Here is a 27,836-nt window from a genome sequence, read left to right as displayed (position 1 = left end):
TCCATTGTGGTCCAAATGTTTATGGTTTTAGTAAGTTTTAAAATCAGTGTTGTATTGACTTTGTTATGCTTAGAAAATGAATGCATTTTTCAATTGGTATTTCGAACTAACAAGTCATTGTGTGGAAAAGGCATCGTTTATGTTTTATGTAAAGTTCTGCATAGACATTGCAGTCGCGCGCTCTGCAACACAGTTAGCAACAACAGCTAACTGCAGCTAACCACATTTGACCCTGCGTGCTCCATGATGATGAAGAACTAGACATCCGGGCAGTGTATATTGAAGATGGCGACACTTGTACTACCTGGCGAATGGATTAAAAACTGGGAAAAATCAGGAAAACACGAATTGTGAGTATAGCTTTACTTTATTAAAGTGCTTCCTTTGTTTACGGGTTGTATAAAACGAAACGATTGGCAGCTAACAATACTAACTTTCCGATGCGTTAGCTGTGTAGCTAGCGAGGAGTAATGTTAGCAAACAGCTCAAGAGGCTTAACTTAAAACATTGTGGAAATAAATGCAAATATAAGTCATGGATTATGTGAATAAGAACTGACCAATTGAACTTAACAAAACAAATTATTTCACGCCAACTATCAAGACAGTGTTTTGTAAACACGGCAGGCTATCGAAGCTAAGCTAAATCCTTGTAGCTTATTTGCTAACATTGATCTAGTTGGCTGCTAAACTTGAAAATAAATGGTGCTAATGTGATAACAATAATATTTCAATTTCGACAATATCTACCATAAAACTACGAATCGGTTTTAATGGAACAAGACAAAACTTGGTAACTAGTTTTTATATCATTGAACAGAAATAATCATGTGGAGGGAAACAACGAGTATGTGGTGGTGCAGCTGGTTAGCGGTAACGTTAGCTAAAAGGCTTTGGTGTCTCGCACCATTAGCATAAATATGTAACAATATGACCCTGGAAGCATGTGACAACACTCATGAACTGTGTTGAGTTTATTAAAACGTTTTAACTGGTTTATGAAAAAAGGTATGTATGCGTAGCGGCAACTAGCCATATTGGTGTTGCTATGCTAATCGTTAGCTTAGTAGTGTTCGCACAACTTCACTGCAGTTCTCTTAGCTGACTAAATAGCTTAAAATTAATGTCACGTTTTTGATGTGTTGATACAGAATCAGACTATATATAAATATGACATCAGCAAGTACAAATCACTCTGTACTCTAGTAGCACACATGTTTAAGCAGGTAATCTTGGAACGACCCTGACAACATGATCTGGGAATCAGAACTGAATAGACACATGAAAAGAGAAAATGTTGCACAAATATAAATTTAACAGGTTCTGTTGAGCAATTCCATCATCGTGCATATTCTGTTATAGGCACATCAACAGCCTTAGCTGCTATCAGATACTGCAGGCCTTGCACATTTGGTGGAAAAATAGGCCTGCACTGAAGTGCACCACCTCAAACTAGTGACAACAGAAAACTGTGGTGGACGACATTTACTTGTGTGCAAAACTCATGTATGTGTGTGTACTTGTCTAGGGTTAGAGCCAGTGGTGGGGGTTAGATGAGGTTTTGTTTAAGAACTAGAGATTTTGAAAACAGGTTTTAAAAATACAAAAGGCAAGAGAAACAAACAACAAACAAAGGAGTGGATAGTAAGGTCAGTATGAATTGTCACCTGTGCCTTTTCATGCCCACAGAAGTATWGGTGTTTAGTGACCAAAACTGCAAAAGTATGAATAAACCTGGAGCTGACCACTATTTTATTTAACCTTTAGGTATAACCAAAGCAAAGATAACTTGTTGTTGTGCCGCTTGTTTTGACATTGGCTTCCCAATGGACCAAGGAGTCACCTGCTGAAATTAAAATAAAAACAAAACACAACTGTGTGAGCATCATACTGCTGGTTACACGTTTAGATCTATCTATCTATCTATCTATCTATCTATCTATCTATCTATCTATCTATCTATCTATCTAATCTATCTAATCTATCTATCTAATCTATCTATCTAATCTATCAACTGTTTATCCATGATGGAGTTAAGAAACTCATAGCTGTTGAGGTCTGTTTTCTACTGATAAACTTTCCGATACTAAAAGGGTCAGTGTGTGATAAAGTGCTGTTACACTTCCTACGATTGTAGTGGAAGAAACATGAGTTGTGCTGAAAAATTGTCAAAGAAACAAAGATTTCTCACTTCCCACTTCATGTGATTTACTGCTTGTTCTGTATTTAAAGGCTGGTACACTTTGCAATACAATTACAATAAGTTTGGAATTGCATCAGTCTTGCCATCAAAAATGCTAAAATATTTTCCGCACAAAGTAGTTTTTAATTGCTTAACTGAACTAAACCTCAGAGATTTAGAGTTCCCATTATTTTATGGGAATATTTCTCATCACAACTTCTGACTTGTATACACTCAACTTGTTTACATGTTCAAACTTCAAATGTTTTTTTATAGCACTACATTTATCCATTGTAATCTAAAAGAAAATCAGATAAACTAATATAAATAACCTTTTTTATTTTAGTGTACAACTCTGCAAAGGCCTTACAGAGAAAACTGGTAATGGAAGTGAAATTAAAGGTAAGTCAAATGTGATTTTATTTTTCTACAGTTTTGTGCTTGTTGGTGTACATGAGTCTTGGGCTTTTCTGATCAGCTGGAGCTTAAATACAGAATGTGATTTTAAAGATAATAAAATAAACCAAGAAGTTGTGTTGTCAATCAAATTTTGTATTTTGTGTCTTGTCGTTTTTACCTCTGCAGACATACAGGCCGCCCTTTATGAGCTCTCCTGGCAAGTTGTTCAGGGGAACCTGAAGTGGGATCTTGGTGCCAGTGTCCTTGGCGACTTGATGGTACACATGCTTCTGTTTTGTGTTTTTACATTCAGAGTTAATGACATCAAACACATAGAAGAGCTTGTAAAATCAGAACAGATTGTTATTCTGTGTGAAATTTACATTTTTGACAGGTTTGTTCTTTGTGTTTTATTTTTTATTTTTATTATTTGATGTGGTGTGAAACTTGAATGTGGTGGGGTGCTTTTTTTCATCCCTATTTAAAGTTTACTTGGGTTATTTATGCAGGTTTGGTTAACAATAAAACATTTCCATTTAATTGTTTTTTAATGGTTGTATGTTAATGTGCCTGTAATTTATTTTAAACCAAACCTGAACTCCTGTTTTCTTTTTTTAGGCACTCAGAGATGACATGCCATCAATTTTAGCAGATGTGTTTTGTATACTAGGTAATCATTCATGTTTTGAATAATGGTCATACTACCCAATATATTATGTCTAAGCAGTGAACAAAATTAATGTATTCGTTTATTGAATTATTTTCTTGTTATAGATTTAGAAACCAGTGCACTGGAAGAAAAAAACAAACGTGACCATTACACTCAGTTGGTGGGAGCATGTTTGGTAAGAATATTTTTAGCCATATATTTGACTAAATATCTGTCCTTCCTAAAGTCTGCATTAGATCATACTTCTGGTTTTAACTCTGGTCCAACGTCCTTGTTTCATGTCTCTACTGTTCTGTTTGTGCTTAAATTGAGATCTAATTTTATGTAATAATTTGTCTAATATATTTCCCTTGTTTTTTTTGTTTTTTTTGTTGTTGTTGTTATAGACCCTATAGATTTGGGTTTTTGCAATGTTATTGAAATGATCAACTCATTACCTGCATTTTATCATGTCAGTGTTTTGTACCTGAAGCCATCCTGAAAGAGAGACTGGATCCAGAAACCCTCGAGTCCCTTGGACTGATAAAGCAAGCCCATCAGTTTAATCAAAAGATTGTAAAAATCAAGACTAAACTATTGTAAGTAAGGCTTGTTTAAAACAACAAAACTAAAGTGCAATGGTCCTATTTATTATGCTTTACAGTATATTGTCCTACTTTACAATACAACATATATTACGATAACCTTTTATATTTTTATATATTTCATTTTGTCTTTTTAGTTATAAGCAGCAGAAGTTTAACTTGCTGAGGGAGGAGAATGAGGGCTACGCCAAATTAATCACTGAGCTTGGCCAAGACTTGTCAGGCAACATCACCAGCAACCTCGTCCTGGAGAGCATCAAATCCCTCATAGGTACCAAACAAAACTTTTTACATTTACTACCTTGAACTATCCCCAGTTGCAAATGTAATGCATTTAYAGGTAAATTGTAAAACATGACAGCTGATTTGAGGTCACCTCACTGGCCACKTGTTAGCTCAGTCGTGACTTGATCACAGATTTAACACAGCTCTGCATGAATGGGTTCTTCTACATCAGTAGCATTTTTATTTGCAGTGATTGTCATTAATGCAACAGCATGCTGTCATTCAGAGTCAGAGTTTTTCCTCAATAAGTCTGAATCTTAAAGTGTTTTTGGACTCATTTCTTATTGGGTTCAATTCTTTATTTTTTATGATTTTTGTGCTTAATCTTCAGCTGATAATTTTCTTTTAATCTCCAGTATTTTCTGTTGTGGGTTATTAACCTCATGATTAAAAACTCAGATTGACAGCTGGGTGATTTTATATGGGCATTCATGACGTGTTCCTATTATCTCACTAACAATAGTTTGATTAGATTTATTGCAAAGAAACATTGTTACAACAAAGAAATAATCTACCAAACAAAGATTTTCCTCTGTATTTGTGCTAAGTTTATATAAGCATTGTCTTAACTTGCGGATAGATTTCTTTCTAATTTGTTTAATTAATTTAATTTCTTGGTCTTGCTTTTACGTTTYACCTTATAGGCTGCTTCAACTTGGATCCTAACCGTGTTTTGGATATAATCCTGGAGGTGTATGAGAGTCGCTCTGACCAGGATGACTTCTTCCTGTCTCTCATCAAGTCCTACATGTGTGAGCCAATTACCCTCTGCCACATTTTGGGCTTCAAGTTCAAGTTTTATCAGGTGAGAATTATATCAGGAAGGATTTATTTTTAAAAGTATCTGTCATTGGTGTCTTGTATGTGAAAAAGACATTAAAATGATTTTTATTAATGCTCAACTTTCTCTCTTTTTTTTTTTTCAGGAGCCCAATGAGGAAACCCCTAAGTCACTTTACCACATTGCAGCTGCTCTTCTTCATCATAACCTAATCGAGCTGGAGGATCTCTATGTACATGTAAGTAGCTATGTTTACATRGACACTAGTAATCAGAAYAAACAATCAGAATAAAAACGCGTCATTTAAATGCCTCAATCAGAATATTCTGATCTGATTCAGCTCAATCATAATGGCATTAATTCAGTTTTATGCCCATATAAACAATACATTTAGATTAGATCATTTCAATCCAATCAGAAACATTTGTGCGTGTAAACCTGGCTCGTGAYTACACGTCTGTACTATTGTTACATRAAGTATTATAAATMATTTATTTGGATGCTCCATCTTTGTCTAAAATGTTTTATATTTATTGCACACACTCAGTTATCGACTGACAAGTAGCTGGCCTCGGGTTAGATTAGATCTTTTGTGAGATCATTATTGTCTGAATTGAATATTTTGTCCTTTTTTTTTTTTTTGGTTTCTTCCTGCCATTGCAGCTCATGCCACTAGATGCCGCCATAATAGAAGAACACAAACGGGACATTTCAGAGGCCAAGCAGATCGCCCGCAAGCTTGTCATGGTTGTGCTGCCCTCTGAGAAAAGTGAAGACAAGGAGAAGGAGAAAGAAAAAGAAGAAGAGAAAAATGAGAAGGTATTTATGCAATTAACCTTTTTTTATTGTGTGAAAATTGAAATCTGTCTGGAGAAATGCTGTCASTCTAAGTCAGTGATGTGGTCTGAATGTGATATTTTGAATTTAATCTGGCAAAGGTGGAAGAAAATGTCTGAGAAGTGTTTAATGTTGTCCATTTCTTCAGAAGTTAAACTTGGACAAAGAGCAGCCTAACAGACTATTTTGTAGTTACATGTACAAGCRAAGCACAACTTCTGGATCACAGGTCAACTGAGAAAAAGCTGAGATTTATATGAAAACACTTTTGGAATTGTGCAAATGCAACAAGCACAAAAAACTGATTCAAAGCTTAGGTATTATGAAAAAAATCTCATCKGTGATCCTAGAGGAATGTTTAACAGATTAGAGCAATTACATCAGTTTGGTTTAACAGTATAAAATTACTGGTTATATATATGTTCAGCAACCTCAGTGTTTTCCTGAAAAACACGTAAGCYCGGCACGCTTCGCGCATTTGCAACTATTTTTAACTACACAATGGTCTATTGCAGTGGTTTTCTATTCCAAACGAAAGCATGATTGACAAGCTTCTGAAGAACTTAAAGACCTGCTGAAGAGCAGGGAAACAACTAAAACATGCAGGGTGGTGGGCCATAAGGGCTGGAACTGAGAACCGCTGGCTTATTGTAATTTTGGTGGGATTTTTAGAAACCTAAAAAAATAATTTTTTTCCTAAAAAAATTTCTAAAATACATTACATGAGATTTACTCTGTATTAAACTGTGTTACCTAAATCATTACAGATAGGAAGAAAAGTTTTAGAAATACTTGTGGGTTATGACTGATAACATGCCTATTTCTGCTTTACTCTAATTTGGTTGTTTTTTAATTAAAAAGTAAGACATTTATTGAACAAATAACCTAAAGTTTTATTTATTTATKTTTATATAGCCACCTGATAACCAGAAGCTCGGTCTTTTGGAAGCACTACTCAGGATTGGAGACTGGCACCATGCCCAGAGTATTATGGACCAGATGCCTTCGTTTTATGCTACTTCTCATAAGGCCATCGCGCTGGCGCTCTGCCAGCTTATCCACCTGACTGTGGAGCCTCTTTACAGAAGGTACTGTTCTTTGTTGTTTGTTTGAATAACCACCTACTAATTGTTAGTCCTGCAGAAAACTTCAGCTCAGTTTGCTTTCCTGTACAAACACTGACATGTTGGACTGTTCTTTGCAGAGCCGGTGTTCCAAAGGGGGCGAGGGGCTGTGTGCTGCAGCCACTGAAGAACAAACGGGCTCCTCAACCCGCTGAAACGTTCGAGGACCTACGTAAAGACACGTTCAGCATGCTCTGCTACCTGGGCCCTCACCTCTCCCATGACCCCATTCTCTTTGCCAAGATTGTACGATTGGGCAAGGCCTTTATGAAAGAGGTAATAAAAAGTGACGACACATTACTACATCTGCTGCTAAGCGTTGTTTTTATTTYGACCCTTTTGGTTGTTTTTACTTCCAGTTCCAAACAGATGAGACACCTGAGGTGAAAAATAAGATGGTAAGTCCAAAACTTATTATCTTCTCAATATAAAACTCTTCATCCTGTTTAAAAAAAYGTATTATAACTTAGTTTTTGTTGTCTAATAATTTTAGGACATTTTGTTGAGTTGTTTCCTGAGCATTTCAGACCAGGTACTTCTGCCGTCTCTCTCTCTCATGGAGTGTAATGCCTGCATGTCGGAGGAACTGTGGGGTCTCTTCAAACTCTTTCCCTACCAGCACAGGTAAAACACACTCTAAGGTTGGGTGATATTGGCAAAACAAAAAAAAATGTTATTAACTGCAGCATCTGGCTGATCAYRGTTAATATGACAGTCATTGGATGACRTTGTGRCTTTTGTTCACATTTACCAGCTTTCCTCGTACTCCAGTTTATGAAGGTGTTTCAGGTGCTTATACAAGTTCCTTGTGTTAGGGTTAGCTGCACCACGCTGCTTTTYACCACTGGGCTCACATAGTGTGTCGCACACCAGAATACCTTATCACACGGCACTAATTTAAGTAATTGCAAAGAGGCAGATGTTAATTGTTTAAAGTTTTTTGATGATTAATTGCACACAATACAATTTTGCCCAACCCTAACACACACTCACACACACAGGTTTGTATTTCTGTCTTTATTAGGACCATGAATTGAATTCCATTTATTTTCAGTCATTTCTGTAGCCTAACCTTAACTTAAACTTAATTCATACTTTTGTACGTACAGTAACCCTAACCCCTAATCCAAAAATGGTGTTCCACCATATTAGGACTAGGGCTGCACGATATTAGGAAATCTTGCGATGTGCGATAACAGTGCGATGATGATAAATTTTCGATGTATTGTGCAGCTCTAATTAGGACCGATCTTTGGTCCCCAAAAGGACTATTGATCCCGACAATGTAGGTGTGTGTATACCAGGAATGGTCCTAAAAATGTAGCAAAAAGCAGGTACACACACAGTCGTATTGCTCGCTGCATGTGGTGATTCATGATTGAGTTATCAGATAAATCCTCCAGCATTGCTYTGAGTTGTGTTCACAGTCACAGTCAGTTCTCAGAATCACAACTAATTAGGCAAACTGTCTGGTCTGTCTTTGTGCAAATACATCTTTGTTCCCAAGCAGTGAAATAATTTAGTTTTTAGAGGATATTTAAAGATACCGCTGATGAAACATGACACTCAAACTCCCAAAGGTTTTCTTTTTCTTTTTATTGGCTGTGTCACTTTGTCACAGTTAATAMTGCAGCCTCCCAGGTTTCTTAAAATAGTTGCTCTATGTATGTCACATCACTGGTTCTTATGCTGAATTGCATTGACACGATCATAATAAAATTTTCAATGCAGTGCAGCTATTTCCTGTCAGTTTTTTTGTACATTTGAGCATTACACTGAAATCATTATTGATTTTAAAATACCTTTTCCCATCAGAATGACTCCATTTTGTTYAGGTAAAGCAGGTTAGATGGGAATTCCCTGTTAAACAATAATTATATTTAAAGTAAAGCTGCACAGAAAGTGGTCAAATTACTATTTAGAGGTTGCTTCACATTAAAATTGAATATATTCATATTTATGAATATCTCTTTGTGTCATACTCTAAATCGACCTGTTTTAAAGGTTGCATACTTTTAACAGCTCTTTCTCTGTTTGTACTCTCAGGTATCGGTTATATGGTCAGTGGAARAATGAGACGTATTCTGGTCATCCATTGTTAGTTAAAGTCAAAGCTCAGACTGTGGAAAGAGCCAGATACATCATGAAGTAAGTATTTTGTGTAGGGGTGGGTTTATTTTTTAATTTTTCTGTTGGTTTTTACTTCATACAATTCCTTTATAAAATTAGTGTTTTGAGCAGGGTAGATTTTGTCGACTATGTAAGAAACAAAAACCCTGGGACTATTCTTTGGATAATGTTTATCCTGTTTATTAATCTCTGGAACTGCTTTTATTAAACACATTTTTATTATTTACRTAAAACATTTGCAAAGCAGTCCGGAAATGGTTTCTTACACTGTTAAATGTGTTCTAAAATGAAAATGTTAAGATCTACAATTTATTTTAATATGAAAAAATGCAATTTGTTTTTGTTCTTATTTCTCACAACCTTGTACTGTCTCAGATTAAATGTTTTAAGTTGAACCACTTGAGCAYCCCAACAACTTGAAAGGGCACAGAGATTTTATTTATTTTTTGTTATGTAATTATTTATTAGTCACTGATACAAAAAAAAAGAAAATAACCAAATCATGTTACTTTTGTTTTAAGATGATCATCACAGAAGCATTTTTCACTTCCTCTAATGTTTACAGATGTGATGTCCTTTGCTTTCAGCACTGCTTATTGCTTATTAATCTTTCTTTTCTTTTTCCCCAGGCGTTTGACCAAAGAGAATGTAAAACAATCAGGAAGGCAGATTGGCAAGCTGAGTCACAGCAATCCCACCATTCTCTTTGACTATGTAAGCATAATTATTAGGTCTGATTATTTAAAYGTGAATGATTGAGACAAACTGCAAATTAATTCTACATTTATTAATATACAAAACACTTAGCTTGTTCTGAAAAATCATTTGTTTAAAAACCTGTTAAATTTTGACATCAGACTTGGCATGCAAAATACAGAGAACACCATTACATGGTGTAATCTTTTCAACTTGAGTAAAGTGATGCTGTGCCAATTATCAGTACCTCACACACCAGTAAACACTTTTTTTTTGTTTGTTGCAGCTACATAAGTATTTGTAGACACAACTCTGGTTTCAGTCTATTTAATCTCCTAGGGCTGGGGAGATACATTAACTTTAAAGATACTTTGCACAGATTTGTGTGCCTCTGATAAAACATTATTACTTCAGGTGATTCTTATGGATTATGGAGACATTAGTGTCTAATTGTCTCCACTGTTTTTTGAACATCAGATGCTGTCTCAGATCCAGTGGTACGACAACCTCATTGTTCCAGTGGTGGACTCTTTGAAATACCTCACGTCACTCAACTATGATGTCCTAGCCTGTATCCTTGCTTTTTTTGCTCTTAGAGTGTGTGMTTGTTTCTGCTACAGAGTGAGGACCATGTTATGTTTTTAACCAACAAAATGAGGACATTTTCATTTTCCTCATTTTTTATATTTTTTTGCAGCTGTACTATGGTAGTTAGGTTTAGAGGTATGGTGTGAATTAAGCTTTGGCTCAGGTTAGGATTAGGAACAAACTTGTAATGGTTAGTGTTAGGGAAATATCTAGGTTAGGTATAAATACAGGTACAAAAATGAATGGAAGTCAATACAATATCCTCAGTTTGATGCAAGTACAAGGATGTGTGAGTGTGTGTATGTGTGTGTGTGACTGGGGGCAGTAAGCTCTAAGTTTAAAGATGGTCTCCATTTCTGTGTTATTCCATTTAACTCTGGCTTCAGATTGCATCATTGAGGCTCTGGCCAATCCTGAGAAAGAGAAAATGAAACATGACGACACTACCATCTCCTCATGGCTTCAAAGTATGTTGCTTCAATTGGTTGCGTCATTCATTTATTGTAAAAACAGACTAAGCTTTTGATGTTTTAATGACAAACACACCTGTTTCTTGTCAACACAGGCCTGGCAAGTTTGTGTGGAGCCGTGTTCAGGAAGTACCCAATTGAGTTGGCTGGCCTCCTTCAGTATGTTACCAATCAATTAAAAGCAGGGAAGAGGTACGCAGCTCCAAATATTATTATAACTTTCCTATGGTCACTTGTTTTGATAGAATGCACAGTTCAAAAACCATTGAGTCCTGTTTTTTTATTTTTTGTTACTTAGATTGTTTTGAAATAAACCATTTACAGATTTATGGTTTTGAATACAAGATGCTCAGTTTGTTCACATTGAAAACACATCAAGTTGCTATACATGTTGTAATCCATTATTTAAAACAATTGCTAAAGTTCAATATTATAACACTTCAGTTAAATGTTAAAGTTCATGAAGTTATAACTGAAGAATTGAAGAACATCKGCAAGTTGAGTGCATGATTGTTCATTTATCCTCATGTCTTCATACTCTATGTATGTGTTGTTTAGGTGTTTCTTGKTTTGTGGTCGGCATTAATACTGTATTCATCCTTTCTCTGCAGTTTTGACCTGCTGATTCTGAAAGAGGTGGTGCAGAAAATGGCTGGAATTGAGATCACAGATGAAATGACCTCAGAACAGTTAGAAGCTATCACAGGAGGCGAGCAGCTCAAAGCGGAGGTATAAACTYAGCGGTGAATTCTCACTGTCTGTACTGTATGTGCCCTGCATTCAGGACGGTTTTATTAGAAACCTGACTGTGTTCACAGGGGGGGTACTTCGGCCAAATAAGGAACACAAAAAAGTCTTCACAGCGTCTGAAGGATGCACTGCTGGACCATGAACTCGCCCTTCCGTTATGTTTACTCATGGCCCAACAACGAAATGGCGTGGTTTTCTTTGAGGGGGGAGAGAAACATCTTAAACTTGTCGGACACCTCTACGACCAGGTATGTACCCTCTGAGTTTGTCTGGGAATGGGTTTCACATCTACTGAAGAAAAGGAAAGCACACGTTCTTTGTTGATAACGTGTGTTTCTCCAGTGCCACGACACTCTGGTGCAGTTTGGTGGATTTTTGGCTTCCAACCTCAGTACAGAGGATTACATCAAGCGCGTTCCTTCCATCGATGTTCTTTGTAACCAGTTTCACACTCCACATGATGCTGCGTTCTTCTTGTCTCGCCCAATGTACGCTCATCAGATTTCGGTTAGTAGACTCCTTTCCCTTCAAGCACATACATGTTTTATTTATACTGCCCACCATCAAAGGGCAGTTTTACAGATACAGAGTCATTTGCAACTCTTCAAACATCTGTTTGCAAAATACTTCATGAACATCCAGACAGAATTTAATTCAATTTTAAGAAATGAATCATATCATAGATATTTCAACCCACCACAGCTAATCAACCTGAACCAATTCAGAAACACACTAAAACGGACTAAACTAAACACCAAACTACACACTAACTATAAAACCTAACCACACTAAATATAATAATTCAGGCAATATGTAGGCTTTTAGGGAATGCTAGGCCTGTAATTTGTTTTTGTCAAATGTTCTCTTATAGTCAAAGTACGATGAGCTAAAAAAAACAGAAAAGGGTAACCGGCAGCAGCACAAGGCGCAGAAATACGTGTTGGCCTGTGAGCAGGTGATGACCCCGGTCCACCAGGCCGTGGTATTCCTCCATCCTCCCAGGGTGTGGGAGGATATCCGACCTCAGTTCTACGCCACCTTCTGGTCGCTCACCATGTACGACCTGGCGGTGCCGCACGCTGCCTACGAGCGGGAGGTCAACAAGCTCAAGGCCCAGATCAAGGCCATCGAGGAGAACCCAGAGACTGTGAGTCGTATTTCTGTCACCACACAGCTTAAAAGCCAGTCATTAGGAGATGTGGAGATGATCTGGCATTTGTGTAAAAGAAACGTGCATTCAGAATATGTATTCGTTGTCTTTGTTGGATATTTGGATTGTAATTCTTGTTTTCTTCAAACTAAGCCTTTGAACAAGAAGAAGAAGGAGAAAGAACGCTGCACTGCCCTGCAGGAAAAACTCCAAGAAGAGGAGAAGAAGCAGTTGGAGCACGTCCAGAGAGTTTTGCACCGCCTCAAACTGGAGAAAGATAACTGGTTGTTGGCCAGTAAGTGTCATGATGATAAGAACAAAATAATCATATTACAAACATCTTTTTTGGACACCGTGTACATGTTTAAGTTTTTAATTCTGTATAGAACAATAAAACACTGACCCATTTCTCACCTCCAGTATTGAAAGTACAATTTGTTATCAGCTGGGTCTGTTTCTGATCGACCTTTTAATATTCAACAGGATCCACAAAAAACGAAACCATAACCAAGTTCCTGCAGCTCTGTCTGTTCCCTCGCTGCATCTTCTCTTCCATCGATGCCGTGTACTGTGCCCGCTTTGTGGAGCTGGTCCACCAGCAGAAAACACACAACTTCTGCACTCTCCTCTGCTATGACAGGGTAAGACATTTATAGAAACRTACGAACTGATACACTTCAGATGATTCGAATATTTAAACTACTAGCAGGTAAAAATAAATCCTGCAGTTGGAGTCTAACAGGGTTTCAGCCCTGTTTGCAGCAGCGTCTTGGTGTAACATAATTAGCCAGTGGTTTATTAACCAATCAATCCAGATGTGCATTACTAGTTATTTAATAATAAATGTAGCGCTGTTGTTAAATTAAGAGCATATATTTTCATAACTCTACAATTTTCTTGAATAAGCTGGAGGGTTGTTTCATTAGGAGAGAAGACACATTAGCATGACCCAGTAAAGCACTTCAGGCTAGCTCTGATTCATATTCAGTGTCATCACTGATGCTGCATTTAATGTCATTGTGAAACGATTACATGTTTTTATTTCAAAGTTTTATTTTACACGACTGTTTTAGATGTTTAGTTTGACCTCTGCATTAAAGTGAGTAATATCTGTTTTTCTTACTGCAACGAAGATCTGATGAAATGAGTTTACATCTTATAATTTAAATAACTTTAATGTACTTCTGGAGTGTAATTTGCATTTGTGTTCTGTGGGGAAATCAAAGCTTTGGACTGAGGTTCCTTATGGGCTGGAAATCCACAACAACAACAAATTTTGCTGGACGATAAATCATCTCAGAAATTTGTGCGATAAACAATGATATTCTTAAGAGAGCATTTTAAACTGRCATGATGATTTAAATTAAATTTACATATGTTTAAAAAAAAAGGTAGGAACTGACCAGGACCAGAGATTGTGAGAACAAGACACAGCAGTAGCTACTGAAGTCACAATTTATTCTTTATGTGTCATTTTCTGACTTCATAAAAYAACTGCAGTCACCCTCACGCTGCCTAACTCCATCCCAAATACTTGGGGAAAAAAATTGGATTCCTTTGTGTCAAATCCTAATTCTAAGATCAAAATTAATATTTTCTTTAACCTCTTTTATACAATTGCTATGAAGTTYAATCAAAGACAAAATTTAAATGCAGCTCCAACATTTTGATGCATCAGTATTAAGTTGTTAATGTAAAGTGCTTCTTTTTTTCTAGGTGTTTTCTGCCATCATTTACACCGTGGCCAGCTGTACAGAGAACGAGTCTCATCGCTACGGACGCTTCCTCTGCTGCATGTTGGAGACGGTGACCCGATGGCACAGCGATCGATCAGTCTACGAGAAGGTCTCCAGTTCCGCTGAACTCCGAGTTCAGATTTATTCGCAACACTTTGGGCAGGGTTTGATTTAGCCTCTGTTTGTCCTGTGGTTGTAGGAGTGTGTGAACTACCCTGGCTTCATGACCCTCTTCAGAGCTACGGGCTTGGATGGAGGCAACAAAGTAGATCAGCTAGATTATGAGAACTTCAGACATGTGGTGCATAAATGGCACTACATGCTGACTAAAGTGAGCCGCCTTGTTTGTGTATTCATGTTTTTTGAGAAACTCAACCTAGTTAATGACAATCAGAGATTAAAAAGTATTTTTTTATAAATATGTCTTCTGTTTGCTGCCTCACTCAGGCTTCTGTTCACTGTCTGGAGACTGGAGATTATACCCACATCCGGAACATTCTGATTGTGCTGACCAAGATCCTACCCTGCTACCCAAAGGTCCTGAACCTTGGCCAGGCGCTGGAGTGCCGTGTCCACAAGATCTGCCTTGAGGAGAAGGATAAGAGACCAGACCTCTATGCCTTAGCGATGGGGTAACACAGCATTGTGTGCTGTTCAGCTCTGTGGAGCGTACAGTTCAAATCAGTCTTTCATAAAACCAAACCGCAACGGTTGAGTTTCTAAAGAAAATACAGTTACTAAAATAATGAGTCTAGTTAAAATTGAGCATTTCAAATGAAGACAGCCTGTCATGTSTTCAGTGAAGGCAAATATTTAGCTGCACTTTAGATTCTACAACATTCAAGGGGAAAACATTTTAGATGCAAAGATTGCAAATTTTAAGAAAAATATGAATATAAGGTTCCTGCACATTCTGGAATGAATTAACTTTCAGTATGTTCCAAAACAAATACAGGGCCCTATAAAATACATTGTATTTTTCCCAAATTACATTTTTTTTCTTTTTCTAAATTCTGCTTTTTCCTCTCTTTTTTTCTTCTAAATTCAACATTTTCATTCTAATTATATTTATTAGCCTAAAAAGTGTGTAATTATAAATAATTTAACAAATGAATTCTGTTTTTATTTTTCTTAATTCTGCATTTTCAGTTTTTTTTCTGTGAATTGCACCTTTTCATTCTAACTATATTTATTAGCCTAAAAAGTGTGTAATTATAAATAATTTAACAAATGAATTAAAAAAATCTAATTGCTGTTATTTCACTTTCACTAACACAACAAATTAATGTGGTTCAGCAGAACTTTAAATGTCCTTTTTTAGGAACAAAAATATTCTTTGTGTTTAAAACAGAATCTCACATTAGAAAAAAAAAGTTGAACTAAACATGTTAAACAAGTTAAACTAAACACATGTCTCTTAAAAGAAAAGCATAAAACCTATAGACAGTAACAGTTGGGGCACACTTGCTTTATAATTAGGAGTTTTACTTCTGTTTTGGCAGAGCCCCGCCTTGTTTGCAGTGCTTTTCATTTTTTCTAAAGGGATATCTGATCCTGCACACAAGGCAACAAAATGCCGTACCTCAGAAACTCTCCCAAATCAGCAAATTTCATGTTTTATACTGGATTCCATTTTGTTTGATAAATTCTGCAATTTCATTCACATTTTCTGCATCGTGGAAATCATAGGGCCCTGCAAATAAAAATATGGAATCTATCCAGGCAGATTAGTTATTAGTGCATTTATTAAACTTAAATAGATTTTTCTTTTTTAGATTCCTACTAAATTGAGAATTGCTTTAACTAGAACTGGAGTCACTGCATAACTGATGCAAAATGTTAGAACTAGAGTTTCTCAGGGAAGCTAAGTAGCAAAACAAAGTGTTCATTTTACTTCTGCAGAGGGCAAGGATTCCAATAATTTTATTTTTATCCTTTAAAATTTGATCATCACACATCAGTGTTTATCCTGGTTTTTAGTTGCTTATTAGATTAAARTGCAGACACTGAGAAAGTAAAAATAAAAACCTGAAAGCTCTTTCTCCTTGTTTTATTCATTTAAAAGTAAAGTCTTTACAGTGTGCCGTTTTAGAAGCTCTTTCGATGTTTTCTCCTCGCTGTTTGCAAATCCTCTGTGCATCTTACAGTTATTCAGGTCGGTTGAAAATCCAGAAGGTGCACATGGTCCCTGAGAACGAGTTTCACCACAAGGAGCAGTCAGCGCGTAGTGCCACACCTGCTAGTCAACAGAACGGACCYGGCAGCACCGGCAAACCTGCCAGCAGCACGAGCAAGACTGAGGAGGGGGTGTCAGAGGATGGTGAGTAGTAAATAAGGCTGCCCAGTTATGGAAAAAAATATAATCACAATTATTTTTSCTCCGGACTGCAGTTAGAATATTTGAACACAATTACTCATTGAGTTTGGAAACATTTCATTCATTGCACTTAAAAACAGTGAAATGCTTTAAATGTGCACAATTTTTTGATGTCTTCCTGTTGAATTATCCCTTAAAATAACTAAATAATTACTTAATAAAAYCTTAACCGTTGTCACAGAATTCTAAATAACTTTTGAGGCTGCAGCAATAATTTACAGCTGATTTTAGATTTTTGTTTCTCTACAGATCGAGGCAAGGATAAATCTCAGGGGACTTCAAAGCCAGTGAACAAAGCCAACAGTTTAGCAGCCAAAGTTACCACCAGCAATGGAAACGGTGCTCTCAATAGGTAACATTCAGTCAGCAAACACTCCTAACAAAATGTGCTTTACATTATTTTAGGCATTGACACTGTCTTTAAGTGTATCTTTCTATCATCACTTTTGTTTTAGAAAAACATTTAGCTAATAAAATCGCAATGTCCCTTTTTTTTTTTGCAGCACCAAAGCTGGTAAAGAGCGGGACGACAAAGAGAAGAGTGTTAAAGAGAAAAAAGAGAAAAAGGAGAAGACTCCAGGCGGCACTCCAGAGACAAAGGCAGAGAACCGCCGGGAGAAGCAGAGAGACGAAAAAGCAGGGAAGGAGGAGCGGGTGACGCGCGAGGGTAAGGAGAAGACCCCAAAGGCAGACCGAGAGAAAGTGAAGCCAGAGGAGAAGAGCAGCAAAGACGACAAGGCCAAAGCTGGAAATGCAGAGCCAGTGGAGCCATCCAGGGAGGCCGTCAAGGAGTCCAAGAGCAAGGAGAAAGGAGAGCGGAACGCTGTGACCGGGTTACTCAAGTCACCTAATTCTAGAGTGGAGTCTGCTGAATCTGAGAGGGGTGAGAAGCCTTTTTACTTCTACATGCTGTGTTCCTCATAAAGCTTATAAAAACTCAACGTTTACTACCATCAGTCCCAAGACTGTGTTCACACTGCAGGCAGAAGAGTCTTAAATTCATTTTTTTGTTTGTTTAACCCATATCCAACTTGTATATAATTTATTTTTTGACAGTCTGAACTTCACAAATCCAAGTTTTCCTAAATACGACTCAGGTCACTTTCATATGTGATACTAAGTCCGATACATCTGAGAGAAGGGCGACCAATCGGTCTAGAAACATCAATCCCAACATCGTACTGTTTAAAGCTCAAAAATACAACTTCAATAGAGTAGAAGTCCAGTTCATTTATTTGATTACTTTTTGGATTTGCTGTGTCCTGGACGAGTGGGAACCCACACCAACATGTGCTACCAACACTGAACTGGATCGTATCGTTACTAGCATAAGATTGATACTTGAATTTGTTTCTACTTTCAGCATTTCATGTTCACACTGGAGTCAGATTCACATTTAAATTTTAATGTGAAGTACTGAGCAAAAACATCAGATCTGAGCATTAAGACCTGCTGCGTGAACAATGTCTATAAACGTCTTTCACACTTTAGTTTGTCTTAAACATCAAATTTAATGTTGAGAGAATTTGTCCTTCTAAGACCTGTAGAAACTTTTCTTATAAGTTGAGTTCGATGCGAATAATTTTCTCCTCTTCTCCTGACAGATCACAAAAGACGAAAGCTCGACAGCCACTCTTCCCCGTCCCACTCCTCGTCTGTTAAGGTTAGTATGGCTTGAGGAAGGCTGTGCCCGTTTCTTCTCTATCTGCTGGAGCATTCCCTGCCGTTGCACATTCCAGCAGCCCTGAAGATCATCAAGGAGAGCTCTCGCTCATGCAGCGTGACATCTGGAAAGCCCGTCCRTAAACGTGGCAGTTTGAAAGCATTCCATGGACTTCAGCATAAAAGTTTTGCAGAAATGGGAGAAAATTCCCCCAAAGACTTAGTCAAGAAAATAATATGTATAATACAGTATTTTCATATTGAAATATTTTCCTATTTTTATATAAGTGAAAGCAGTCAGTGTGCCTTGGGAAGACGTTTTTTAAAGCTTTTTTTTTTAAAAGTGCTTGGAGTTTGTTATTTTCCTCCTTTTTGCGTTTTTTGAAACCAGTTCACCTGAAATACAGTGGTTTTCCCGGTCAAGAGCTCTCCAAAGGCAAAGTGCCTTTTTTCCCCCTCCACTGAAAGAAGTCGTTTACCATTTGGGATTTTTTACCCCACACACACCCTCTTTTTGCAAGCCGCTGAAAGATCCTGTTTTAAAGTGACGTGAAGCATCTGGCCTGGCGCAGCACGAAGACGGACGACGTCCAGCAAACCTCTCCAGCTCTTCGTCAGGAGGGCCACTCCACAGCTGAGCCCGTCTCCCGTCTCGTCCCGTTAAAGCAGCCTGCATGCAGCCTTCTCATCACATGACGCCCGCCCAGTCAGTCCTGCTGTGGCCACCGCCCCCACCCCCTCACCCCCTGCGACGACACCTCGACAGCCACCGGCGTCATCGGTCGTTCTACCTCCYGGCGAGCGCTGAGCGGAGAATCCCAGCCACCAGCAGCTGAGGTCGGCGGAGGGGATGAATGTTGCAGTTTTGAATCCACTCCCCCCCCCAAAAAAAACCCAAGACAAAAGCAGAGAGGAATAATCCTGCCCCTACAAAGAGGAGAGTGGGTGAAAGCTGAATCGTCTGGAGCCTTGCCCACACCCCTTGAAGCTTGTGCTAGGTCTTTATTTTTTCCCTCCCACCAGAGAAATAGGCTCCATGTGTCTAATCCAGTCCTGAACTGTAAGTGACAGCAGCAGTTCTCTTTGTAGGGATGCAGTCAAGCACATAAAGAACTGAGTGATTTGTCTCACACACACTTAGGCACACACACACACACACACACACACACACACTATTTACAGCACTTGCACTTTAGAGGTGTTTTCATACCAGCTGCGCTGAAGTTGCAGACGTTTGTAGTAACAAGTCTAATAGATATTTCACATATGCTCAGGGTTTTTCTATGATAAGTTTTCTATTTTTTAAGTGTTGACATTCCAGATGTTGAGCCTATGAACTCTCGTCTCTCTAATAACTTTGTCAAAGCCTTAGCTCTTGAAGGTCAGAGGTCAAAGGGAGAAGTGTGCTGTTGGTCCGGCCAGCCCAGACTCTCTCCTCCTCCCCMCTTCTTCTACCGACTTTCTACTGCTGTCTGACAACCTCCTCCCAAATCCCCACCCCCTCCCAGCTCATCTGTCATCTCCATTCATCCCTACAGGACAGTAGCAACGAACTCAAGGAGTCTGCATCCAAGGTTTGAACCTGCCGTGCATTTATTTTTTTAGTCGTCTTGTTTTGGTCACGAATCAAACGTGAGCAGCTGCTGATGTTTTAGGAGGGGTTTGACTCAGTTTTGTTTATTCACGAGCTTGGAACGATAAAAGYTATGTAAAAGTGACTCAACGAAGGAGATTTGATTTGAAATCGGTTGTAGTTTTTGTTTTAATGCAGAGCAGGTAAAATTTACATTTAGGTGACCACGTTGGGAGAAAAACTAAATAAAATGTCAACATTTGTGACCCATGATGACAAAATGAGTCTCAATGAGGAATTTTTCAGCATTGAGTAATTTTCAGATTCTCCATCTGAAAAGCTTTAATAGGATTTGTAATTGTTGAATTTTGGTGGTTTGTCACCTGACTAGCAAACAAGCTAGTGGTGTTTTACAAGAGCATTGGTATTAGTCTGGAGTGATGTCATCAGGAATTCCAGCTCKATATTTAAAAAGAGGAATCCCAAAGTTTTATAAAGGCCTGGAACATTATACGAAGGGGTTTCCCCGTGCTACGTAATCCAGCAGAAAAAAACAGWCAATTTCAAAGTAAATTATAATGAATATCTTTGATTTTTAAGGTAGTTTAGAAAGGTTCAAGTTATTTGATTCACTTGATGGTGTCTATTTCTTTTATTGGCTCATTTTTATWCAAATTTTTATTAAGGCAAAAGTCAATATTTTCATGTTTTTTGCCCTTCAGCCTGTGCTCATTCTGACTCTTTGACAACACGGGTCTCATCAATTTTTGCCATTTATATGAGAGTTTTTTTTACATCACCTAAAAAGTTTAAAACAAGATTTGAGGAGTCAGTGTTTACAGGAACTTTCCTGTTAAGAACATGAAGGTGCGTCACACCTGGTTAAATGTTGGAATAGGAGTTKCGTTCTAAACAATTACTTTCATTGTTGCCTGTTTGCTTTTTTAGAGTTTCCTTCCTTTCCTGTGAACAAAGGAAGCTTGTAAGCAGAAAACAACTACTGAGATTATTAAAATGTATTTAAAGGTAAACAGATGAAAATGTTGAAGGGATGAATCTGAAGCAGAACTGAGTGGTGATGTGGAAACGGAGCAGTGATCAGTCTGGGAGTTTAACAGCACACAGTTCAGAAATCTGTAGGTAAAGTTGGTAAAACATCAAACATCTGAGTTCCCTCTGCTCAGCACTGATGCTCTTATCTCWTTTATGAAGAACCATTTGTGCACTCAGGCTGTGGAGTTACTCCACAGCTTCACATCATTAGGCCCATTGATCAACAGTTATCCTAAAGGAAAGTGGAGAAATCAAACTGAGCCAATCAGCGAATGAATAGATGATGTCATGCCTCCAGCTCACTTCCACAAATGTCTGGACTGAAAGTTTCACAGTGGAAAGTTTGTAGAAAAAGTAATATTTTGGTATAAAATATTCAGTTCTCCAGGTAAAATTGTCTGATTTGAACATGGTTCACTTTCAACAACCTGTCCTCTCTCTTCAGAACACATCAGAAGTTCTGCTCTATGATCTCGGGTTGCAGACAAACTTTAAATTTGGCCTGAAATGATTTTTGGACCCCAGACACTTTTTCTGTCACACCTTTGCTGCAGCTGAAAATGTAAATTTAAGACTTATTTTGAATAAGACTACCCATGAGGATTGATAATGTTTAATAACCTGTGTACACATCTGTGATAATAAACAAATCATTTTATAAGCTAGTATTAACCAATCACAGAGCACTAGATAAGAAATATAACTTCATGGATTTCTCTGACCTTCATTAAAWATGTTGAGGAAAGATGAAACTAAACAAGAAGCAGATCAGAAGATTTACCATGATAGTGTTACATTTAATAATGACAAATAATTTTTTTCTTTAATGCAGGGTTTCCCAACCTATTTTCCTCACAGTCCCCTGTCTTCCTCCCAAGCCAAGTGGATTGTATATGATGAATTACATTAGTATCACTTAGTATTCTGTTTTGACATTCCTCATCTAATGTTGCTTAGAATGTATTTAAATCATTGCTGTTTTGCAAATAACAAGCTGTACATTACTTCTGGACCAGTTAATGTTATGAAATGCTTTTAAGTATTGGATAAACTCCAATAATAGGAATGTGTGATAATATCAGATGCTGTATATGAGACTAAAAGAGGGCAGATTTACTGAAGGAACCTGGTTTGAGTTCAGTAGAGTCCACTGATTAGAGGCTGTAATGAGGTCTGAGGTGGGTTTGGCGTCGAGGACATTAAAGCCTTAAAAGGTGAAGCAGGAAGATTTAAAAATCAATACGAGTTCTAACAGGGAGCTGAGGCCAGAGCCGGTGTGTTTGTTTCTTTTTAACCTGCTGGTGATCTGCACCAGCCAGAGAATCGAACCCGCACTGATGTGGTGCATCACAGTAACCGGGGCGAGGGAGAACCTGATTTATAAACTGAACACATTTGACCCGAGCATCAGTTCTGATGTTAGAGAGACACCAGTCACTGTTTCATCTGATCCAGGAAGACCAACAAAATGTTTGTTTTCATCCTTGGTTTGTCCTCACTGTGCTTTACATTAACAGTCAGTTTGTGTTCATGTCTAACTGTTTTTAGCACCACACCAACTTAAATTCAGTTGCCCGGTCCAAGAGCAGAGAGAGGGAAGTGGAGAAGAAAGAGACAGAGAACGCACAAGGCCGATCCAAAGAGAAGAAGGAAGAAAAGGAACGGAAAGAAAGGAAAAGAGTGAGCAGTTCTGTCCTTACTTTGTTTCTTCTTTACTTTAGAGAGATTTCTGGTGTCGCCCCATGCGCATCTTTCTAACTCTCACTGATAATTTACATACATCTACATACAACATATTATCTTTTATCTTTAGAAACCAGGCTTTCCAATTTAAACATTTAACAATATTAATTTGAAGCAAAATACCTGAAGTTTACCTCATACCTGCCACCATCTGCGGACAGCAGTGAGGAGCTCCTGTTCACGTTAACCAGCAGTTGTGGACTGAAGCAGTTCTAGGGGGGTCCAGGGGTGTACTCCCTTAGAATTTTTGGAAAAGATCTACTCAAAACTCTGCATTTTTCAGCCATTTAAATGAGCATTTTACTAAATTCTTGGGATTAATAAAACAAAATGAGTATTTTATTAATTGAAAACCAGATTTTAACCTGAACTTTATTTGGGGTCATAACTGAAACTTTCATTGTCCTTATTTTGTTTTCTGTTTACACACTGAGCACAAGGAGTTAGTCCTGACTGCATCATGTGACACTTTTATCATGAATTATCTTCTCCACCGTTTAACACCTCATGTAGTAAAAAAGCAGCTGGGAAACCCGCTGAACAGGTTACCTTCATAAACATGAGTAATTGCTGATTATTCTTCAGACTAAATCAATAAAACGTTACAAAAAATGTTTTCGTCTTTTATTTGTGGTGCCCCCTACATGCATGCCACCCTAAGCATTTGCCTATACTGCCTATGACACCGGCTGGCCCTGTGTGTTCCTGTTAGTCGACTGTAACAAAAGTTAAGTTTATGTTCAATACATTGTGAAAATTCTAATATTTATCACTGTTGTTCGTGTTTTAGGATCACACCACGAATGACCGAGAGCCGAGCCAGGAAAACAAGCGCAGGAAGGATGAGAACGGCACCAGTGAGTGTTTGGTTTCGTTTAAATATAAAATATGTTGGCTAGTAAAGACTTAAATTAAAACTTTTCCTCTCAGATTCCTCTAAAAACAGCCAGAGTACCAGTCCTTCCTGTGACCCTCCGCTGTCACCTGAGAAGGAAAAGAGCAAAAGATCCAAACCTTCCAGCAAAGAGAAGGCCGAGTCTGTGAAACTTGAGCGCCTGTCCTCTGGAGAGAAAAAGGTGCGCTTGTTTGTAGAGGTTCAGGCTGATCCGCTCTGGGTTTTTTTTTTCCCCCCATTTAACTTATCCCCCTGTTTGTTTGTTTTTTTGTGCTGCAGGAGTCTCGACATGAGAAGTCTGAGAAGAAAGAGAAGAGGGACAGCAGTGGCGGGAAGGAGGAGAAAAAACAATATCCTTAACCGTAAAGTTACAGAACTTCTGCACCTCCCAACCAGAGCAGCAGCATCTGTACATTTACCCCTCCTTAAAATTATTCTTTAATTTCTTATCTTTTGTGTGCATCAACACACTCGGAACAGTCAATGTTGCTGTGAGATTCCATCCAATTCAAGTAGTTTGTATAAACTTCAATAATTCGTTTGAGTAGTTCTTATTTCTGTTCTGGTTCTCTTCATCAAGTCAAACTGCACCTGTTTTAGATGAATCTCTTCACCCGTCATCAGTTAACCCTCTGGAGTCCCTGGACACACCAGCACATCCTCCTAGTCACATGACACATTCAAATTGCTCCAACCAGAAAGACATGATCTCTCTAAGACTCTGGTTCAATTTGAGTCAAAAGAAGAGACTTCAATCTTTTAATCAGTTTTTAAATTGTGTTGATAGGCCAAATAAAACTGGAGTTATGATAAATAGCATACACAGCACCTTTATTTATTTTATTTTATTTTATTTTTTGAAAATGACCTAGTTTCTCCCATTACAACGGCTGGCAGCAGGAAACAGTAATCTCATGAAAAATAACACCACAATCCACCGTAGTTTCATTATTTTCCTGAGCTGAAAAAAAAAAAAACTTCCTGACTTAATTCCTAATCGAGGCCCAAAGTTATTGGTCAAGCGGTCAATCTACAGAAGAAGAAAATAAGAAGATGCGAAAATTGAATGAAGTCTGGTGCTGATAGAAGTATGGCATTTAATATGCTTGGATTGTGTAGTTAGTGTGTTTTAGTTTTCAGTTTAGTCAGTTTTAGTGAGTTAGCTTCAAAACAAGGAGGAGGTAAAAAGAAACATGCAGCTTTGTTGCTAAATTTGTACAGGTTTTTGAATATTAGTGTTTTATATTTACTTTCTAAGTTGTAAAAACAATTTATGTTGAGTATCAAAAAAAATAATTACCCAGACTTGGATTTTTGTGTGATTTTAGGTAAAGTTTAGATAGGGCTCAAAAAATCCCACTCGGTTCGAGCCCAAAGTAAACCCAACATATTTTAATAAATTAAAATGTTAAATACTCAAATGTCCAGTTTCACCCCGAACTCCAGAGGGTTTAAGTATTAATGTTTGGGTCATTTCCTCTAAAGGAATGAAACAAATTGTTAGAAGAAATGAAATATCAGGAGTTGAGTTTCTTTGTTTCTTCAGGATTTTCTTAACAGTCGCACTCATAAATCGTCTGACAAGCACAGATAATGTGCTCCGATCAGTAAAGGTAAGAACCATCCAGCTGCGTTTTCTATTCACTCATCAGTTTAGAACTTTCTGATGTTTTTGTCTTTGTTCCGAACAGAACCGGATTTTATCTGCAAGACATCAACTCCATCTGTAGCACATCATAGGCGTGTGTTTATTTTCTCTTCTCCCGTCAGTAGTTGTTGTTAATACTCCATTTCACATCAGCTGAAATCTAAATGTATTTTCTTTCCTATTTTTCTTCAGTATGGGCACAACTTGCTGCTGTAATCACAGTGTTATTCTGACAGAAATGTGGTTACTGATATAAAATATTTTTTGGTCATCGGTTCAATAATCCCGTGCTTGAAAGTGATTTATTTTTATTTTATTTTTTTGTACATTGTCATGCCTCGCTTCTCTGCTCATTTTATTGGATTCAGTGTGCTTTCTGACTCACTTACCTCACATCCTTTTTGAGATACTTTTATTTATTTATCTCCTTTTAATCAGATTAAAACAGCGGTGAGGGAAACACAACGGACCAGTTTGTATATTGTGTATATTAATGAAGGAGGTAACATGAAACTTACATCATGTTGCTTCTTCCCATTTTTTTTTTTTTTTTGATGTCCCATACAATTTTGTGATTTCTGTGTTATTCAGGTTTTTACAAAATTTATTTTAAAGTGTCAGTTCAACATAAAGTTCACATGTAGAAATGTAAAGAAAATAATCTGAAACAATTTCTGACATTCTGTGCTCCAAACTCAACAGTTTCAGAAACGACCTTTGGAGATTTTATCTGCTGTACTCAATGAGTGTATTTTCTTTTCTTTTTTCCTTTTTTTTTTAAGAAAAAAAAAAAGAAACCCAATAAATAATAGTTTTCTTAGTGTCACTTTAATATTGTCTCCTTTTTTATTTTCTTCAAACTGGGAATAAGTTAAACTGAAGGTTATTTTTTGTCACATATAAATACTTTCTAGTGCAGATTTAACATTAAAATGCAACACTAACGTTTTCACACATCAGGTTTTTTCTTTTCTTTGCAAGTGTTGTTTGTCACGTTAGTGAAATATTTCATAAAATGCCAAATATTTTTTATAATCTCAGTAAAGGAATAACTGGATGTACATTCAGCACAAGATGTCTGAAGTTTAGAGGCAGGAGGGCGATGTGGATTGAGCTGATCTACAGGCTTTAAGTTTCTTTAATTTCTGTGTAGCTTCTGAAGAAAACTGTTCTGCTTTCTTTAAATTCCAGATGAAACATTTATAACAGCATTAAACAAACCTTAGCTTGGCTTAAAACAAAAAATCAGACCTACGGTAATAATGTCCACATGTACAAGAAGTCCTTTTAACATCTCAGTTCTTGTCACAGAGCTGAGGATACAGGCAGCTGTAGTGAATTGCACAACTCCTTATCTATGGATCATTTAAAATATCTGAAATATAAGGAATTTTTGAAGCCCTTTCTTGAGCAGTAGCTGCAAAAAAAAGAAAGAAAGCATGATTTTGAGCAGAAATTTTAATATTTTTCCTGCGAGCCAATAATTTTTTTCCGTTACAGCTGATAAATATTAATATTCACATACTTTTTGGGGTTTATTCTTTAAAATAACATCAAAAGTCTCTCAGAACAGCCTAAAAATAGGATTCAGACCAAAAGTCAATGAGTTATCCTGGAGTTATCTGGATTAGGAAGACAAGACATATATCTCTGGTATCTCATATCTGGTTGATCAAAATGTAGCTTTAAAAGCAGAAATCTGAAAAGGTGTGAAGGTGATTTTGACCACATTTCACTTAATCCTCAGTAGGGTTGGGCATAATTGTATCTTGTGCAATTAATTGTCAGAAAAACAATCGATTACTCTTTGGCACTTGACGATTAATATCACCAGGCAGTCTGCTTGGTGCTCCTCTGCTTCAAATATGAACATTTTTAAAAAGTGTCTGTAATTTATTTATCAAATTTAAAAATAAATGTATAGCCTGAAGTCTAATTTTGACACAATCGAACAGATTTTTATGAAGAGCAAATCTTTCCCACTAAATTGGTCATGTGACCAGGACATGTGGGTTTCCAGGGACTCCAGGGGATTAATCGTCAAATTAATTATCAGCTAAATACCACAATTAATCGTGATTAATTTTTTTTTGCCAATATTACCCAAACCTAATCCTCAGTTCAGCTAATAACCAGCATCAAAGTGAGCAGGGTGGGCTGGATCAAACTCATCCTGATTTGAGCTGACTTTTTTGCATGACTGAAGTAGCCCCGCCCCCTCCCTACCTACCTTCCTGCACTTCCTGTTTGACAGTCTGGATTGGATGGATGGGAGGACCTGCAGCAAACGTGAGTAACTTGCACTTGAATACAATTCTTGATTTGGACTCTATCTGATCAAAATGACTGAATGTGTGGAAATGATGATAAAGAGCCGGAGCTGCAGACTTTAGAACTCTGAAAGCTCCAGAGATGGTTTGAGTTAAAGGTTGGATCTGAGTTTGTTTGCTGAACATCCAGCAGAACATGTGGAGGAGAACATGATCACTTTGCTCCTAACTGCA

The 27,836-nt window shown here is 37.5% G+C and overlaps 1 protein-coding gene across 1 annotated transcript; it reads left to right on the top strand.

The window, feature by feature from the left end:
* The first annotated feature begins 236 nt into the window (after nt 1-236).
* On the top strand, nt 237-26,164 carry thoc2 (THO complex 2). The gene is made up of 39 exons (XM_014006729.1): nt 237-350; nt 2,528-2,583; nt 2,767-2,858; nt 3,199-3,250; nt 3,355-3,425; nt 3,707-3,828; nt 3,972-4,105; nt 4,764-4,924; nt 5,046-5,138; nt 5,564-5,719; nt 6,653-6,825; nt 6,942-7,137; nt 7,221-7,259; nt 7,355-7,485; nt 8,908-9,009; nt 9,621-9,705; nt 10,165-10,258; nt 10,662-10,742; nt 10,841-10,937; nt 11,357-11,474; nt 11,564-11,743; nt 11,838-12,002; nt 12,367-12,642; nt 12,799-12,940; nt 13,129-13,286; nt 14,362-14,490; nt 14,581-14,712; nt 14,829-15,013; nt 16,529-16,701; nt 17,008-17,110; nt 17,262-17,641; nt 18,363-18,421; nt 19,959-19,994; nt 22,595-22,726; nt 23,580-23,646; nt 23,720-23,865; nt 23,964-24,034; nt 25,251-25,297; nt 25,376-26,164. Exons 1-38 carry the CDS (start codon nt 286-288, stop codon nt 25,276-25,278), a joined length of 4,680 nt encoding a protein of 1,559 aa, XP_013862183.1. The 5' UTR covers nt 237-285; the 3' UTR covers nt 25,279-25,297; nt 25,376-26,164.
* Nucleotides 26,165-27,836: the final 1,672 nt, after the last annotated feature.

Source organism: Austrofundulus limnaeus, unplaced genomic scaffold, assembly GCF_001266775.1.
Source record: "Austrofundulus limnaeus strain Quisiro unplaced genomic scaffold, Austrofundulus_limnaeus-1.0 Scaffold37, whole genome shotgun sequence".
NCBI classification, from domain to species: domain Eukaryota; kingdom Metazoa; phylum Chordata; class Actinopteri; order Cyprinodontiformes; family Rivulidae; genus Austrofundulus; species Austrofundulus limnaeus.
The sequence above is the reverse complement of the archived record's forward strand: the minus strand, read 5'-3'. Positions and strand labels throughout refer to the sequence as shown.